The sequence below is a fragment of the Camelus bactrianus genome, chromosome 30 (genome assembly GCF_048773025.1).
Source record: "Camelus bactrianus isolate YW-2024 breed Bactrian camel chromosome 30, ASM4877302v1, whole genome shotgun sequence".
Taxonomy (NCBI): domain Eukaryota; kingdom Metazoa; phylum Chordata; class Mammalia; order Artiodactyla; family Camelidae; genus Camelus; species Camelus bactrianus.
Genome location: NC_133568.1, coordinates 20794395 through 20814122, shown reverse-complemented (window position 1 = coordinate 20814122; position 19728 = coordinate 20794395). Strand labels below are relative to the sequence as shown.

At 42.0% G+C, this 19728-nt stretch overlaps 1 protein-coding gene across 4 annotated transcripts; it reads left to right on the top strand.

Annotated features, from left to right (window-relative positions):
- The first annotated feature begins 299 nt into the window (after positions 1–299).
- On the top strand, positions 300–7824 carry LOC141575615 (serpin B3-like). 4 transcript variants are annotated; one of them, XM_074355244.1, is made up of 9 exons: positions 340–373; positions 495–535; positions 982–1171; positions 1739–1795; positions 3012–3134; positions 3448–3565; positions 4638–4780; positions 5236–5391; positions 6978–7824. In XM_074355244.1, the coding sequence occupies exons 3-9, from the start codon at positions 1004–1006 to the stop codon at positions 7386–7388; spliced, it is 1176 nt and encodes a 391-aa protein (XP_074211345.1). In that variant the 5' UTR covers positions 340–373; positions 495–535; positions 982–1003; the 3' UTR covers positions 7389–7824. The 4 variants fall into 4 exon arrangements, with proteins under 4 accessions (XP_074211344.1, XP_074211343.1, XP_074211345.1 ...); XM_074355245.1 differs by having other exon boundaries at positions 345–373; positions 979–1171; XM_074355243.1 differs by lacking the exon at positions 495–535 and having other exon boundaries at positions 300–373.
- Positions 7825–19728: the final 11904 nt, after the last annotated feature.

Sequence of the window (19728 nt, the reverse complement as noted above, 5' to 3'; positions counted from 1 at the left end):
TCTGGTTGTGGGTAGTGGCTCGGATCATGGGAAGGAGTTGCAATTAACTATATTCTCAATGGTAATAGAAAGGCAGCTACATACATTTCATATGAGCACAGGATTGCAGGTCCCAATTTCTGCTGCTGAAGAGGAAATACAGGAAAAGAATAATAATCTCGTCTTTACTCATGGAGATTTCACTCAGGAAGGTCACGGTTACTCAGGAAGCTGGTGGTTAGCCTGGTGAAGAAACCAAAGGTTGATTTACTGGAAATTGCAGCTGCTCTGGGCAGTGGGAGGTGCAAGAGGGAGCTATATATTCCCATCTCACCACTCACCGCGCAGACACTGACAGGCTCCCCGCCCACCTCTGCCTCCTCCAGGATCACAGGTAAGGGCTGCCAGCAGCGCTGCTTCACTGCACGGAGCTCTTCTGAAAGTGATAACAATGATGTGCATCGTCTCATTGGTCTGTTTCATTTTGTCTGATTTTATTCTACTTACTCTGCCAGGGCAATAGGAAAACGCCTTTGTCATCTGATTTACTCTTTAGGTAATTTCTTTATTTCCAAAAAAAATTCAAATACTCCGTTAGGTGCATATGGGATGGGTGGTTATGATGTCTGGCCCCTACAGATCCTTGAAAAAAGTCAGGGAAGTGCCTCGTGGGACATGGATGCATGTCACCACATAAATCTTTGTCTCGGTACTTGTTACAATGCATTTTCTACCCAGTCTTATTACAGTCAGCAAGGATGGAAAGATAAAGATTCTATTCTTTTTTTCACAAAAGTTGTCTTTAAATATTAATTTTGATACTCCTCTCATGATGAAATGTACACAAGTACACTATAAAAGGCTTGAAAATTAAAAAGAAGATAAACGTTATTTAAGAGAATCCCACAACTCATATATAAGGCATGATGTCTTTAAAGAAAATTACAGACTAAACTTCCCTTCAGTAAAGTCATTACAAAACGACGGATGCTTTTCCAGCAGCTCCCGACAGCGTCAAGACACCATGGATTCACTCAGTGGACCAATCAGCCACTTTGCAGTCGATCTGTACGAACAGATCAGACAGAGATCAAGAGGGAAGAATATCTTCTATTCCCCCCTCAGCATCATGTCAGCCTTTGGCATGCTTTACTTGGGGTCCCGAGGAAACACTGCTGCACAACTTCAGAAGGTAGGTGGCAGCTTCCTTTACCTGGAACGGTTGGCACTGGTTCCTCTGTTGTCTTGTATGCAGATGGTCCCAGATCTGGCTGTCCCCAGGGCTCGCACAGAGAGCCGCAAGCAGCCGCGTGACTGGGTGGGCCCAGGGTGGTGGGGGACACACGTCTCCCCCAGTGCCCGGACCCCTCTGCTTCCCTGAGCCCAGCCCTCCTCTGGGACCCACATGAACCCCTACAACTGCCCCCCAACTAGAGGGGAAGAGCTCAGGTAGAAGTGACACATTGACTAAACTCCGTGGGAGGCAGCTTCGCGTGCTCCCTCTGCAGTGAGTGAAAATGAATCAGGATTCTTTGAAGTGGCTGGTGATCAGCCCGCTTTGCTGGGTCGTCAAGGAGCAAAATGCTTACACTTTGCTTTACGTTCTTCTTAAGTCTTTGTTTCTTTATTGATTTTTACTTTAGTGTGCTTTGGGCTTTTGTTTTGCTTGTTTTCTTCGGTTCTTTCTTCCTCTGTCTTTCTTTGATGAAGTTAGGTCGTTAGAGTAAAGCTTCTTCGTCCCACTTCCTGTCTCCTGCAGGCCCTTCACTTTAAGGAAGTCGCAGAGAACCCAACAGCAGGAGCCACAGCGGATCCCGTGAGTCCCAGGGCACCTGGGCCTTGAGGGAGGTCACACATCCGAGACGGTCGCACGTTACACTGGGAATTTCAGATAAACGGAGAAGAGTTTACTATCACGGGCATCTTAAGCGAAGTACATGGGACAGATTGTTTCTCATTTCATATTACATGCTTATTTAATTCATCTGTTTTCCTGAGAGGTGATTAGCTTCTGCTTAACAGCATGTGTTCTGGAGCCCAAAGGTAGCTTCAAATTCCTGCTCTGCTTATCACAAATGGGGAACGTGGCAAAATACAACTACTCTGGGCCTCAGAGACCTCAGCCCAATGAAAGATTTGCTGCTGTACATTCAAATACATGCAAAACATGACAACAGTGCCTGGACAGCAAGAACCCTGTTGCATAATATGTATTGCTAGTATATAATAACCATAATGATGGTAATCACAATACGTTAGTAAACTTACATAATTTTACTTAGCTCATAAAGAAAAGTGAAAGTAACCATAAGCTCACGTATACTTTGGAAAATGATTAAATGAGACTTATGGTATGCAGCCCAAACGCCCCATAACTTTTAGAGCAAGTAGAAGGTTCTGGATTCAGACAGGCCTGAGTTGAAAACTTGGCTCTGCCACATTTGTTCTCCAGGGAGATGTTTTTAATTATCTGAGCTTCCCTGTTTTCATGTTAGATTGACTAAATAAAGAGATGCTGATGGAAAGCCGTTAGCAGTGTACCTGCCACACGTGACTCCTCACCCAGAGTGTGGTGCTCGTGAGTGAACAGCCATTGAGCACAAACTGTAGGTCTTAGAAGGTAATCCCACCAAGAAGTACAAGGGGCCTTCACGTCACAACATAGGAAATGATGCAAATTAGACATTCCTGTACTACTGGTGACTATTAGAGATGCAGTCTCGTTCTAGCGCTTAGGGTTACCTGGGAAGCCAGATCTGACTGTCAGACAATTAAGGCACAGCCAGCAGTGGAATGGTGCTGCATCTCTGGTTCAAAGGAGAAATGTTTGGAGTATGTTAGAGCAGCAGGAATTTCTGAGAAGGTTGAGTGTAATTATGAAGGATATTTGAGGTAAAATACACCAAATTTGAAGAAAAACAGCAAACCTTATTGATGGGGATGCTAAAATATATGCACAGATATGACAAACTTAGGTGGGTTTAGTATTTACATCAAGAGGACCTGAGGAGCTCTCGTTTTCATGTTTGAAGGTTGAAAATCCAGAAAATCATCACTTTCAAAAGCTTCTGACTGAATTAAACAAACCCACCGACGCCTATGAGCTGAACGTTGCCAACAGACTCTATGGCAGAAAGGAGTTTCCCTTCCTTCAGGTGAGTTTCCCTGGCCTGCCCACACCTTTCATCTACATCCTGGTCCTCTGCCCCCCGGTCTCCAAATGGGGGAGGAGAGGCAGGTGAGCCTGGCTGACTCCCACGGAGAGCATTTACCCCGGGGACATTGGGCTCCCTCACCACAACCCACCCTCGGGTTGTCCCAGAGCCTGACTGCGCACCAGTGAAGCAGGGATGGGATGGTCCCACGTCCTCTCTCTGGTCATGACTGAGCATGATTTAATTTGGGGATGCTTACAAAGTTACTCACGAATTACTCTTAATTCCTCCTTTCTTCCTTCCCATGTCAAAGGAATACATGGATAATGTGAAGAAGTTGTACCTAGCCAGTGTGGAATCTGCTGATTTTGCGAATGCTCCAGAAGAAAGTCGAAAGATGATTAATTCCTGGGTGGAAAGACAAACTAATGGTACGTTATGACAGATTCACTCACTAAGAAACACTTTTGAGTCCCCGGGGTGTGTGATCTGCCCCCCAAGCAGGACACTGCATAGGGTGCAGGGGATATTGGTGAGATGAGACTGCAGAGGATGGGGGAGGACGTGCAGATGGTGGGATGGTCCCAGTAAATATGGAGAGAAACAAGGTGACCCAGGAGGGAACCCAGCACCAGCTCCTGGAAACACAGCTGGAGTCTGAGGGTGAAGTGTCTTTGTGGATCCCAAGTCTTAGCTCAAGCTTCACTTGATTTCACACTTTTTCTTTGACTTAGAGACAATAATAAAAGGAATCCCTTATCCTTTGTTAATTGGGAAACAAGCAGCTCTCCTCTAAACCATCCTTCTTGTCACCTGTCGCAGAGCTGCATGGCCCGTTGTCCATGCCCACATCCTGCAGGGATGGTCACAGCCATCTTCCCAACCACGGCAGATGGCTGGACAAAGTCTCCATTCTCTGAACCACGCCCTACCTCCATCCCAATTATAGGTCAAACCTACAGCAATTCAAAGTGGAGAATGGAGAGGAGGACACCCCGGGGAATGGTGTTAGGGTCCATGTCATTCATCCTGAAGAGCATTCAGGCCTATTTCTTCTGAGTAGTGAGTCAAAAGTGAAAAGATAGGAAGAGAGAGAGGAAGGAAGGAAGAGTTATTAAGAAAGGAAGAATAGAACAAAGTCGGATGAAACAAGAGAGGAAAGCAGGTGTTGAGGGCACCAGGAGGGAAGGATATAGCGAGAGAGGGAGGAAAGTTACTCCTGGAAAGACAAGATGAAATCACTCCATCCGTATTCAGTGTGAGATGATGGATGTCACCACAGACAGACACTGAACACCTTCCCAGTCACAAGAAGGGGTCTCCATGAGGGTACCTTCATCAGGCTGGTGACTAGGGGAAATGGCACCGTATGAACTTTTGGGAATGGTGTCCCTAATTGGTGACTGGTGTGAATGTTTCATTGATCTGCTGTAACTTTCAAAGCATCTTCAAGAAAAACCACTTGTCCCTTCAGGAAGACCCTTCCATTTTCTTTCTTTGCAGGAAAAATCAAGGATCTGTTTCCCAGAAATTTTCTTGACAGCTCCACCGTTCTGGTGCTGGTGAACGCCATCTATTTCAAAGGGCAGTGGCACCAGAAATTTAAGGAAGAAAACACTGTCGAGGGAAAATTTTGGCTGAGCAAGGTATTGTGTATACTTATTTTTTTTTAATTATTTTCTTTTTCTATTTTTTTTAATGATGAGAGGTAATTAGATGTATTTATTTATTCTTGGAGGAGGTACTGAGGATTGAATCCAGAACCTCATGCATGCTAAGCATGGGCTCTACCACTTGAGCTATACCCTCCCTTTATAATTTATTTTCATAACTTAATACAGCTCTAGCTGAAATGTGAAACTTACATACGTAATTATTAATGTACAACAGCAGGTGTAAAATCAAATTTGTCACGGCTCTCTTTCCTTACATAATTTTTTTTCTTTAATTAGTTGGGTATCCTCATAGAAACTCTTGTCTGTAACTCACAGATTTCCCAGATCATCCCCTAGAAGGAGGATGAGTTTGGTATCTCAATAATATTATACCTTTTTCTGACTTGTGTTCACTTGGCACTTGTTTCCACATTAATTCCTTGCAGGATACAAGCAAATCTGTGCAGATGATGAAAGAAACCAACGCCTTCAATTTCGCCTCCCTGGAGGACATGCAATTCAAGATCCTGGAAATACCATACAAAGGCGAGGAGCTAAGCATGATGCTGCTGCTGCCCAATGAAGTAGATGGTCTGCAGAAGGTAAAGCCGTGCACCTCCAAGTCTTCCTACTGTTGCTTTGATTCCTAGCAATGCAAACAAAATAGGCTGTTCATACATTGGTGGTGCTGGCTGGCAGAGATCCAGCACAGAAAAAACAAATAAAAAAATTCCTTATGGATCACAGTATTATAGGAAGAATATATAGAAATTCTGTCCGTCACAGGTCACATTAATATTCTGATGAAACTATGGAATGTCAGTTCACAAAACTACATACCTAGCTCCACACCTTAATATTTTGTAGCCATAACAACCTGCAGTAAAATCCAGTCCACCCATTTAAAAACAGGAAAATAACACTCACATGTAGGGGACAGATGGAAATATTTGCAAGTTCATTCACAAACAAAACAAGGAAATAGAAATAACACAGGTGACATATTGCATACTAAATCACAGTGGTTTTGTAGACTGTGGGCAAATAGATTTATTTTGATCCCCACTTTTCAATGTTGAATTATTCTGTTCTGAAGAGCCCAAAAGTCATTCAGAGCCTCATTGCTCGGAGTTTAAAAAAAATAATTAGAGAATTTTCCTCTTCTCATGTTATAATAGTTAAAAGTTAATAGTAAAAATGGCAATATACAATGCCGATGTCTCACATATAAAGGAAATTCTGTAAATGGTCGTCTGCAGTTACTGGAGTAGCTGCTGCTGACGCTGATGTGGCAGCGAACTTCCCACACTCAAAATGTATATGGAGTGACACTGGCAACTGGAAATCCTCAGGGAAAGTCCTGTGGCAATAAACGTGAACAAACATCAGAGTACTCTTTCTCCAGCTCTGCGGTCCCCATTATCCGGGACCCCGGGAACCCCAGTTCTAGGATTTAGCCTATGGTAACAAGTCTAAATGAGGCAAATGCTTTTGGACAGAAGTGGCTTAAAATAATGAAAAATTTTAACCAAGGAACAATGGTACATGCTTGTGTTACCAGTACTTTAGCTTAGGGATTGACATGCAGTAAATGTATATTCAAATAGATGTTCATTAAATAAACCTATATACACTGAGTATGAATTAAATGAAGTATCATGTAACAATTTAAACCTGATTAGAGAAATATATATCTCTACGGGAAAAGTTTACAAGTAGGTCAAGAAAAAGAAAAGAATGAAAGTAGGATGTATGCTATGAATGCACAACGTAAAACTTTATGAAGGAAAGGACATTAACAAAGAAGTCTTTGAAAATGAGGCGTTCCACACATATGCAGCATGAGAATTGGACAGTTCATCTTTTACAAAATAGTTTTGTTTAATGATTCTGTTGCTGCATATACATATATATTTATATATTTATACCTATATACATGTATAGATATTTATACATATGCATCTAATTATGTGTACATATATTGATAAAAATAGCTAAGTCGTGAAAATATAAGATCTTTTATTTGATTAAATAATATATATTCAGGTCTCTGTTACTTTTGCCTCCTCAGATTGAATCTAATCACTTCAATCTCCTGTACTTACACTTACTGTTAAGATAAAGGTTCCCCACATGTTTCAATCCAGTGTTAAGCTGGGCTCCGTGTCCTTGTTTTCCATCATTACAGCTGGAAGATAAACTCACTGCTGAGAAATTATTAGAGTGGACGAGCTCACAGAATATGTGGAAGTGTCAAGTGCATTTACACTTACCTCGGTTCAAAGTGGAAGAGACCTATGACCTCAAGGCCATACTGGAAGCCCTAGGGGTGGTGGACGCCTTCAGTTTACGGGATGCTGACTTCTCAGGCATGACCAGGAAACACAGGCTGGCGGTGTCTAAAGCCCTGCACAAGTCCTTTGTGGAGGTGAATGAGGAGGGCACGGAGGCCGCAGCAGCCACAGGCATCAGTATGGGTTTCACATCACTACCAATACCACGTTATGAACATTTCCATTGTGATCACCCTTTCCTGTTCTTCATCAGACACAACAAGACCAACAGCATCCTCTTCTTGGGCAGACTCACTTCCCCTTAGATGTGATTACCCTTCCACCACCCTAGGGGCACATGCACAGAGTCCTTCTGATACACTCATTGCTGGAAGCAACAGGTTCTCCTCGATGTGTTTCCCTTTCCAACCTCACGGTCATCACTAAGAATCTAACCATTGGAATAACATTTCTGTCTGTCACTCTCTTTCTACAATCACATGTTGGCCTACTTTATTTCCCCATGATAATTTCTCTTCAGAAAATGTCCAAAATGTGATAGAAGTATATTTCAACACTTTAAATTCATCTAAATTTGAAATATCATATGTGCTATCTCAAACAATTATAGCTACTATTCAAACCTATTGACCTAGACACCCACATGTATTTGAATTTTGGTGGTATGTGGGACACTTACCTGTCCTCATCTTTTGGTTTTATGAAATACATTATCAATAAAACAATGACTTATTCATATCATTTGTTGCTTTTCCTCTTTTTTCTTTTCAACAAACTGCAAGCGCCCACCAAACATAGAAAAGATAATTTAGAAATATATGACTGCATTTTTAAACATACAAAGGTAGTAGAGCATGATGACGCAGAAGAGGGAAGCCAGTACCAGAACACGAATGGCTCTGTAACCCATGTCCAGAACTTAAACATGAGTCTAGAACTCAGGGACTGGAAATAAACTGAATCTCTAAATATGTGAGGCTGATGATATGATTAGAGTTACTGAGAGAAATATGGCCATTGTAGCTAAAGGCAAGGATGGCATCACACTGGAAGAGAAGAAATTGTGAAGAAAGCAGGACCAAGATAGGACCCTGGAGTACACCAAAATATAAACGTCAAGTATTGCCAGTTTTTATTTTCTAGAACATAGCTTTTTAAGAAAGGACAGGAAGAATCTTTTAGAGTTGACAGATATGTTAATGACATAGATTGGGGTGATGGTTTCATAGATTTATACACATCTCAAAACTCATTAAGTTGTACACATCAATTAGGTAGAACAAATTCCGTATCAATCATTTATCAATAAAGCTATGTTTTAAGGGAAAGTAATAAAAAGAAATGCATTCTATGCCTAAAAAATAAAAATAATAGAAATTTACAAGGGATAGAATGCTTATGTGCATACAAAGTACCACCCCACAGGATAGCACCTCATTCCCATTGGATGGACCAAAGCTCACATTAAAACACTGTTCATACTCTCTGTGGAAAGGATATGGATCAACCACACCTCTCATGCGCTGCCTGTGGGCATACAAAAGATGCAACCACTATGGAAAGCATCTTGCAATTTCATTTTTTCCATCATATTTAGATAAAATTGACCTACAATTTTGAGTAAGTTTAAAGTGTACAACGTATTGATTAGATATACTTAGGTACTGCAAAATGATCCCACCATAGCTTTAATTAAGTCCTCAATTATATCACAATTATATCTCCTTTTTGTGAGCTGTTTTTGATCAAGGACAGCTGTCTAATTGTTGATCTCTGAGGGGGAATGGAGGCTGGGGTCTCCTACGTGGCAGTTTAGGTGATGTCACTCCAGAAATCTTTAAATCTCTATGGCTGTGCAACGCACTTGTAGATAAAGGGTTCCTCAAGTCTACAAAGACCTGCGTCAGTACTTTCTTATAAAATTAAAGGTATTACCAATGGATCCAGTAATTCCATGCCTTGATGTTACACTAGAGCTCTGAATACACATGTCACAAAAGGACTGTATGAAAACCTTCATTGATGCGTTATTTGTGACTGTCGAAACCTGGGGAAAACTCGAGTTTGTGTCAGCAGGTGAGCTGTAATGCAAACTAAAGGGGGGCACTTGGTGGTGAAAAGAAGAAACTACTGATCCTGCAGAAACATGGATAAAAGCCCAACACTGTGCTGTGCAAAACAGGGACTGGATAGAGAGAGCACACGTCCTGTGATTCCAGCTATATGGTGCCCTGAACAAGCAAAACGAATGTGTGGTGACAGAAAGCTGCTTGGCGGTTCCCGAGACTGGACTTGAGGAAGAAATTGATTGTTCAAAATTCCAAGGAAAATGTCTGAGTGAGACGAATGCTCTACAACTTGATTGGATGATGGTCACAGTGGTTTGTATTTGCCCACAGTCATCACACTGCACTCTTATAACGTGTGGATTTTACTTTATGTAAATGGTACCTCAATAAATTTGATTAAGAATGAGATAGAGGAGGAGATTTGAACAAAGCACCCGTAGTAGGTATTGCCTCAGAATTATTTCTGGTGTAGGGAAGTGCTTCATAATTAAAGCTGTTTTTAAGACAGCCCCCTATTTAGGAAAACAATTTTCAAGGTGCATTAGGTATACTTCCATTTTATCTCATTTAATTTTATTTTATTTAAAACATATTTTTTCAATTTTTTTTATTGAGGTGTGGTTGATTTACAATGTTACTTTCAGGTGTACAGCCAAGAGATTCAGGTATACATATACATGCAAATTCATTTCTTCTTTTCACACTCTTTTCCATTATATGTTATTATAAGAAATTGAATATAGTTCCCTGTATTACACTGTAGGTCCTTGTTGCTTATCTTTTTTATATATAATAGTGTGTATCTGTTCACCCCAACTCCTACTCTATCCCTTCTCCACTCTTTCCCCTTGGTAAACATGATTGGTTTTCTATGTCCATGAGTTTGGTTTTGATTTCTAAATAGAATTTGTATCATTTCATAAAAATTCCACATACAAGACATATCATATAATATTTCTCTTTCTCTGTCTGACTTACTTCACTAACTATGATATATGATAATCTCTAGGTCCATCCATGTTGCTACAAATGGCATTATTGCATTTTATTTATAGCTGAGTAATACTGCGTTCATCTCACTAATTTTAAATGGTGTGTACTCAAAGGCAGAGATTCAATAAATCTTAAATTCCAAATGTTTACTGTTTCATAAAAGACAGTAAGTCAAAAATGATATTGGTGTGTGTGGTGTCGGGGGTGGGAGTGGAGGATCTGTACACTAGTATGCTTGGAGACTAAACCTTGATTCTCACTGTACACAGTGGGAAAGTCAAATATTGTGTTACTGTTTTCATGAAACTGGTTGTGATCTTGTGGTCTGGGGACTCCTAGAGTCTGTGCAACACACAAGAAGAATCCTTTGCACACAAGTGAATGCTGTCTACTGGATTAGGACTTCAGAAAGTATATATTGAACTTAAGCAGAAACTGAGCCATTAAAATATTGAGAAAGAAGCCACATTCCAGAGGGTGAAGAAGGAGAAACATGGAGTCTAGACGCTCAAAAACTTGAAGGAGAAAAGAAGTTTATATACAGGGAGTGGCTGGAGAGACGGACTTCGCTTGCTTAAGAATGAGAGAGAATGTCAATGTGTTGACACCAGGAGGCGGCCCCACCCGAGACACAGAGGTTCATTCAGGAAAGGTGTGTAATTGCTGTTCCTGAGGAAATGGAGGTGGTAATACAAAGAGAGAAGGAAGAGTTACAGGTTACAGGGCACAAAAGTCTGAAGATTAGAGGATGACGGGAAGACGAAGAAGTTCCAAAATAATATTCGTTTGTCTTTAATGAAATAGGAGGAAAAGACACCAAGTGAAAATGATCAGGCTATGGGATGAGTAGAGAATTTAAGAAAGGAAAGCAAGTTTACAGAAGCTTTGAGGGAAATGCAAAAAGGAGCTGACTCAAGATAATAGAAAGATTGGGAAACACTGTTGGGAGAACAGCTTAAATCAGAAACCATGGCCCAAATGTGTGCATGTGTGTGTGTATCAAAATAGACATAAAATGGAATTTACCACTTTAATGATTTCTAACCCAACAATCCAGTGGCATTAAGTACATACATTGTTGTGTGGCTGCCACCAGTATGGTGGTTCCTCAAACTGGTTCCCAGAAGAGTTGCACCATTCCCACCAGCAATTCTCAAGTGTTCCATGTTCTTCACGTCCCTGCCACACTGTGAGCTTCTGTTGTGGACATTTCCATATCTGCTTTCGAAAAAAGTCTGCTCAATCCTTTGAAATTTTTCAATTGGGTTTTTCCTTTTTGCTGTTGTATGTGAGTTGTAGGAATTCTTGACATATTATGAATGTTAAACCTTTACCAGATATATGATCGGAAATGTTTTTCCACGTTCTGTTGGCTGTTTTACACTCACTAGATGGTGCCTTAAGATGCATAACAATTGTAAATGTCGATGATGTCCAAGTTATTCATTTTCTCTTTTGATCCCTGTGTTTGCGTGACATATCAAAGGAATCAATGTGAAATCCTATGTCATATTTTCCTATCATGCGTTCCTCTAAGAATGTTGTAGTTTTAGCTCTTACATTTAGGTTTTTGATTTGTGTTTATAAAAGATACTTCTTCGGAGTTTTCTTTTTCATACTGTATGTCTAGCTTCGATTTCAGGGTAGTGTTGCCCTCAAAGAATAAGTGGGGAAATGCACCCTCCTCTTCAATTTATCGGTAGAGTATGAGAAGGAGTACTGTTAACTTTTTAAAATATCTGCTGGAATTCACCAGTGAATCCTTTCAGCCCAGGGCTTCTCTTTTGCAGAAAAAACAATGATTTTTTCAGTGAAGAAAAAATAAGACCACATTCCTTTTCATCATCACATTAAATATAATCCATCCACCATCCTGTCTACGAAACATCATTCTCTCTCCCAGGATCCCGCCACTCAATAACATTAAGAATCGCAGGGTGTTTCCCAAGTTGGGATGAAGAGGGGAGTCATCAGCCTTCTGCTTGTTTAAAGAGGAAACACCAGAATTCTCTTTTGTCCCCCAGAAGGTCTTGTACTGCTGACCTGCTGCTGGAATCGCTGCCACATGGTGTCCCTAGTTGTGTGGCCAGAAAGGGGAACACCTGGCAGCACACAGCAACACCATGTCCGGATCTGGACCCCGCAACAGTGATGGCCAAACCCTTTGCTCAAGAACAACTCAGAACTTCCCCTTCAAACTCCCCATACTTTTTAGTTGACAGCTAACATTTTACCCATAATGGAAGTAGTTACAAATGATATAGTTTATGTCCTAATATGCTTGTTGCATTTTTAAAATAAAGCTCTTACGTCACACTTTTAAATCCACCCAGTGGAGTCTACCTCTATGATACCCACTGTCACCCATTTTGAATCACATGAACAAACCCTTCAGTGTTCAAATATTTTATTTGAAGTCATGCTGTAAGGGAAATATATATTCACCCTACTCTCTCCTAAGAATTTCATTAGAATGAATATTTTTATATCTTAAAATATAACTTTACCATACTTCTTTCCAATGAAATTGTTTTTACGTTTAAAGTAGAAATTTTTCTTATTTCCCATGATCATATTTCTCTAAATGTTCCAAGGTCTCTTTGGATTGAGCTATCAGTACCCTGACTGGTAGTATAAAATTAAAAACAAATACCAAAATACAAAAATTGGATCAATTATAACAAAACATGAAATCTAAGTTTTTAAATTGAAGCAGCATCTCTTAATGAGATGAATCAGAACAAAATTTCTCTGGATTTTTCATTTAAAATAAAAGTGTATTTTACTGAAACCTCACTGGTTTTGCATCTAACATAGATTCTTGGAATTTGTTCATTGCAGATTGAATCATTAAACATTTTAGAGAGGAAATAGAGCAAAGAGCCACTTGCACAGGAGGATAATCATGATGAGATTCAATTAAATAGATTGTATGTATTTTACTGAATTCTGTCCATCATATCTGCAAGACATTTTATAGGTTGTATTCAAGGTTAAAACTATATAAGCCAGTAAACATTTCAGTTTTCTTGGTGTGTTTGTATATATATATATTTTTTTATTGATGTACAGTCAGATTACACTGCTGTGTCAATTTCTGGTGTGCAGCATAATGCTTCAGTCATACATGAACATACATATATTCAATTTCATATTCTTTTTCCCAATATTTTTGGTGCTTTTGTGCCTGAAATAAGCATCAGAAAAAGCAGAAAAGAATTTGTCACATGTAAATTCAAACGTAGAAATTTCATGTTTAGTGTTCAGCAGCAATTCAAGTGATCTTTTGCTTTGATGCACAGAGGAATGCAAACTGGAAAATAGTCAAAATTTCAAATAAGTTGAGTTACTTTGCAAAATTGCCATTAGTCTCACTGTCCCCCTGCCTTAACTTTTGTGTGATCTTTATATATATAATTTCAAGGGACAGGTTCAAGGCAGGAGTTTCCTGGCCAGTAAGACATAATTACTGGTACCTATGAGAATAAATTTTATCTTGAATAACTGAGAAACTGAGGGAGGTGACGACACTGCTCCTGGCAGGCCGGGTGAGATGCATCTTAAAACCAAGATCATTTCTTGGACAACAGCGGCTGGTTCCAGAGATAATAAGATGACAAGTGTATGGTGATGAGATGGTCTCAGAGTTTGGTTCAGGGCATGAAGCTTTGGAAATCACTTCTGACCCAAAAGTAAGGGAAACTTGGCACACCTCCCTCGTCACTGAGTCCCTGCATCCAGCGCTGTGTTATGGACCCCTCACTTAACCCACTACTAAGTCACACGAAGTAACTAAGGACCCACTGTATGCAGAATGGATCACTAAAGAAGCTAGAAAAATATGATCACATATACTATAAAACCATTGCTAAATTCAGATTGAATCATCAAGAAGCATTCATCAAAATGTACGAAGTCAACAATCTGTTATTCCTGGCTACTGATAGATGCGGGACGAAAAAAATCTCTCTGTGTCCAAAAAGCACACTTATTCCACTGAAACAGTAACAGAGCCCCGTAACACAAGAGGGGGGAGGTAGTGTCATTTTACTGATAAGGTGACAAGTTACAGAATACATTTTACCTGAGGACTTTAATCAATCCTTCGTTCATGGAAGATATCAATCAATACAAATCTTAGGTATCAATCCAGAGCTAAAAGGAGGCAAGGGCTGTGTGAATGGCAGTAGAGGTGGGAGACGTCAGAGAGGGATGGAGCCTGGAGCTGGGAGGGAGGGAAAGGAGGGGCCCTAAGGTGAGGGAAATGGACTAGGGAGCGCCTGGATTGAAGCTGTTACAGTGGCTAGATGACCAGGTAAGCACAGAGGGCCTGCCTGCAGTGGGCACCCAGGAAAAGCAAAGAGCCTGCACTTAAGGGAGGCAGTGGAGAGGGAGTGCAAGACAGAAAGCCAGAGATGTGGAGGAGACCTGAAGGTAGCATCCAAGGGAGAGGAGTCAACAAGTGACAAATAATTCAAAAATTCACTGTAAAGGGGGACTCTCGGGGGCTAACAGGGAGTCACTGCTAGGCTTCAGCAGGAAAGACTGAGAGGTGAAATGGGGTGAGGCCACAGTGGATGCAGAAATAGATGGGGAATCTGCACGCGTTGTGGAAACCTCAGCCCGAAAGGACAAACCACAGATGTTGTCAGTGTTTCTGCAACAAACCACATGGACAGCAGACGGCTCTCAGAGCTGCCCTGTCACAAGTGGGTGTCGCGGGACCCCCAGTGAGCAAGCCCCCTCCTGCCCCAGAACTTCAGTTCAGTGGCCAGTCTCCCCACTTTCCCCACCCACAAAGCAACAAAGATAGTCATGCATCTGTTTTCAATGTGCATTTTTCTCCACTGAGCATTAGGTTTCAATCATGAATCACGAATATCTGATTCATTTATGTTCAGCACTGTCAGATATACTATTGTGTGAACCCATGGTAATCAGGTTTCCTTATTCTTGCATTTTAAATGTCAAAATTTTCTCTACTTCTTACCATTGCTGACAGTACTGCCATTAACCCCCAATACACGTATCCCTGAGCACCACATGTGAGGGTATGCACAGCTCAGGTTAAAAAGAGAATTGCTGAATCTTAACCACATACCACCAAGGGTTACCAAGTTGCTTGTAATAACTAACATTTTCATCAGCATTTCATACTAATTCTCTACTTCTACATCACACCAATCCTTAGTTTTTAACAAATATCAGCATTCCTGGTGTTAATCTCTTGTTTACATATTATTATATTTTCCTTACAGAGAAAAATCAAGCATCATATTACAGTAAATGTGTATATGTATTTTCGGATTTAGTTGAAAGATCCAAAAATGTTGTCCTTCCGATCTCTGTTGGATGACTTTCCCACACCTTCACAAGAAAGCAGCTGATGCCACGATGATTATAATCACCATTGTCACTATAGCAGCTGAGCACCACAGCCACAGATGTCCCAACACCTGTCTCCCACCTGCACTTCCTGTCTTCCCTCCATCACTGACCACTTGATGCTACTATACGCCATACACCTGTACTCTGTTTCCTCTCCACAGGTGCTTCTCAATAAGTGGGCAACGTGATCCCCAAATTCCATCTGAAGATGTCTTTCCTAAAGCTACTTACTCAGCATTCTAGTCAAGGGTCTATCAAATGTCATCAAATGTCAAATGGGCAATTAAGGAAGATTAATAAACTGACTATACCAAGTCTGATCAGGACTAAGACAGTAGACGGAGAATAGGTGAAGCATCCCAGGGCTGGCAACAGCAGGGAGACAGTGCCACCCAGAACCTGGAGGGCAAAGGCAGGGATGGTGACCAAAATCCAGAGGAAGTGGCTGTAGCTGCAGAAAAGGCTGCCCAATAAGACCTGTGGCCTTTGGTAAGGAATGTCAGCCACTCTTTGACAACCCAACTCACAGGAAGTCGAGTGACCAAGCGCCGTACCTCACCCAGCTGGGAGTCTTCCCTTGCTGCCTCCCACTGACCAAATGCAATGTCCCCAGAGGACAAGGACCCTGACTATGTCTCCCTACATCTCTGCCTCTGAGGGTCATTGAAGGTTGAAAGAGTGAAGGATCAAACTGGAGAAGGAAAATAAAATTCCCAGCACACCTCTATCCTGGGGAATTGAATCTCTTTATACTTCTAGAACTTTCCATCTCCATTAATACTGCAGAGACTGGAATCAACAATAATTAATATTGCTTTATATTAATATTGCTTTATACAAATAATATATTCAGATAGATAAGGAACATCATGGATCCAATTAACACAGGAACAAAAGACTTGACTAGATTTTCACAAACGAAGAGATTCAACTACAACAGCGATGTAAAATAAAATGAGCATGGATTCCATCTGTTGCCTCTAAAATAAAACTTTTGAAGTCTCAAAGAAAACTAGAAGCCATTGGGATGAAGGGCACCAAATAAATGATGGGGAGGCAACCGATTATGAGTGAATATTGAGGAGTAACTTACAAGATGGTAGGTGGGCACCTGGTAAATTACCTGCATGGCCAGAAATGTAAAAGGGACAATGGGACATTGGCTACAAAAGGCAGTGGGAACAATATTTTGTGTTTTCACAGTATGAAATAGAGGACTGGGAGGCTACCGCTGAGAAAATATCAAGAGACATACAGTCATAGGAAAATATATTTCAGAGAAACAAGGAGGGAGAGGGACAGTCCTAGGAAAAGGAAGAAGCTGCAGTAGGTTCCTTGGCAGCTGACAGGAAGGCCAAGGTGAAACAAAGAAGAGGGAGTTGCCACCTACGAGGAGCAACTTAACAGTGCTGACCATCTTCCCGCCCTTCACAAGGAAAGAAGGTCTAGGAAGACAGGACATATTTCTTCACCAATCTGTAAAGATATAACAAACAGCAGGATGATTCCTGAAAGGGTAATTTCCCCTTAAGTTTTATTGGGTTCTGGATTCTTGGAGACAATGATGTCGGTGCATATGTAGAAAATACCCGATGGCTTAGGTCGGCAAGTACCACCTTAAAAACCATTCTGACAATTGCTGAGTCTTCTGTGACGCTGTACGACATCAGCGTGTCATAACTCATCTATTACCTGCCAGGAGCACTTTTCAAAACCAAGACGGGTGGAGAAGTATGGCATGGTTTCGTATGTAAATGAACTCTCTTTCAATGTAACCAAATTCCTGGTCCTTAGCAATCAACACCTCTTCTCAAAGACAAAACGCATGACAAACCTTCGTGATTCAGTCACAGGGCGAATCAGCCTTAGCCAGTAGCTCCCATTAGTCCATCTGGGCTGCTCTGTCCCGCAAACTTTCCCTCATGCTCCAGGCTGAGCTTCTTGCTTCTGCTCCTCTAGGGTCGGGCCTCTTTCTCTTTGAGCCCAAAGAAACCCATCCCCCTCCCACTCACAGCCTCCACTTGCTCTGTGACGGTGACGTGTGGCCCAACCCTGAACAGAAGCTCCCGGTCCTTCTGTTTGTAGTTTTTCATCCAAGGACTTCTCTCCTGCCACTGCCTTCTGATTTGGACCTCTTCATCAAGACTCAATACTCTACACCCTCCCTCAGCCTTACCTAATCACAGCTCAGGGGTCTTTTTCCTTCAGTCCCATTCCGGTGTTATACCCACAGACAGAGGCGACCTGAGAAGAGCAGAGCCTGGGGGCAGGGGGATCGGCAGAAACAGCTTTCAGTTGTAGAAGACAGATCCCTTCTCCCTTCACAGCGTGTCTCCGTCCCCTGGGCTTCTGGGACCTCACTGTAGGTGACACTTCCTGAGAACGCGTGACGTGCAGAGACAGAGACTCAGCGACAGGACCGTCGACAGTCACGGGGCTGGTGCAGAGAATCAGAACTCACGCCTCCGGACGCTCATCGCGTTCTGGTGGGAACGTGAAGTGGGGCAGCGGCTGTGGACGGCAGTCGGGCAGTTCTTCTAAATCAAACATAGACTTGCCAAAAGACCCAGAGATTTCACTCTTAAGCATATGCCTAAGGTGTGAAAACGTAGGTCCACACTGAAACGTCTACATGAGAGTTTATGTCAGCCTTACACACAATGCTACACAAGACCCAAAGTAATCCACACATGAATGGATTTGTTTTAAAAGTGATATATCATACCAAGGAACACTATTTAGTCCTCTAAAGCAATGAAGCACCAATTTATACTCCAACATGAATGAACCTTGACGATATTATTCTACGTGAAACGAGCCTGATACAGAAGGTCACATACTCTGCGATTCCATTTACAGGAAATATCCACAATAAATAAACCCACAGAGACAGGAAGCAGATTAGTGGTTTCCAGAGACTGGAGGAGAAGTATGGAAGGACTTTCTTTGGGGAGTGATAAAATGGCTCTGGAATCAGATCATGCTGGTTTTTGCACAGCCCAATCAGTGTACAAAGCACCAGTGACTTGCACATTTTTCAGTGGTGAACCTTACAGTACAGACGTCCCTGGGGACCTATGGGGGACTGGGTCAAGGACACCCCAGGATTCCCAAGTCCATGAGTGCTCAAGGGCCTTGTATAAAATGCCCTAAAGCCTATGTACATTCTCCTTTATGCTTTAAATCATCCTTCAGTTTCTATAATACCTCAGACAATGGGAAAGGTACATCAATATTTATGAATACAATGTGAAATAGTGGCTGGAGTGGGGCAAACACAAGGTTTGCTTTTTGGAAGTTTCTGTAGTTTTCTTAATATATATTTTTTCCATCGGATTGGTTAAATCTGTGGATGCGGGAAGAGTGGATACAGACAGCTGACTGTATGTGCATGATATCCCACTTGGAAAGTCAGTCCACACTACAAACTTCCCACATCTGGTGGTAGGGGAGACCCTGGGCCAGACGCCTTGGACATACAGGCTGTCCCCTGCCACCGCCGTGTCGCAGGGTACAGTCTACTCTGGGGAAGAAACGAACTTACTTCTGTCCACCTCTAGTCCCTCTCAGAGTTACTCATTTCTTCCAAATCCCGGCTTGATGGAGCCATTTGGGGGAATGGAGGGTGGGCAGGATTTGGTCCTCTCTCTAAGTCACACACACAGAGAGACATCCCAACCCCATCCCCCACTCCCTGCTCCTGGTTGTCTCTGATTGGAGCCCTAGAGGAGTGTCTGAGCCCCAGCCTCCCCTCCTAGCGACTCTGGGGCCCAAGGAGGAGGGTTCCGCGGCTTTCATGTTTGACCCAGTCCCGCCCCATCACATGCTGTGGGAGTACATTAACTCTCTGGAGAGTGCAGAAGAGACAGGGGGTTTCCATTTAAACAGGAGGACAAATGGCATTTGAAGCCCACACTATGTCTAACGTAGTGTGTGGGGTGGGTACACATGCAGCTCCGGAGCCAGCTACCTGCCTGGACAGCTCGCCTGTGCAATTCACGGCCCAGAGGAACCTGGGCTTTGGTTCAGCCACTGTGTGCCTCATTCTGTCATCTGTGAAATGGGGGAAACAAAGGGACCAGCCTCAAAATGTGTTGAAGACGGAAAGGGATGAACACATAACCCCACGCAGTAAAACCCAACAGTGACTAATAAGATTCTGCTACCGAAACACGAGATACATGAAGACACTGAG

Coding starts and splice junctions, on each gene's coding strand:
- LOC141575615 (XM_074355243.1), top strand. CDS start 1,004: ATGGATTCACTCAGTGGACCAATCAGCCACTTTGCAGTCGATCTGTAC. Junction 1,172..1,738: donor CTGCTGCACAACTTCAGAAG/GTAGGTGGCAGC, acceptor TGTCTCCTGCAG/GCCCTTCACTTTAAGGAAGT. Junction 4,781..5,235: donor GAAAATTTTGGCTGAGCAAG/GTATTGTGTATA, acceptor AATTCCTTGCAG/GATACAAGCAAATCTGTGCA.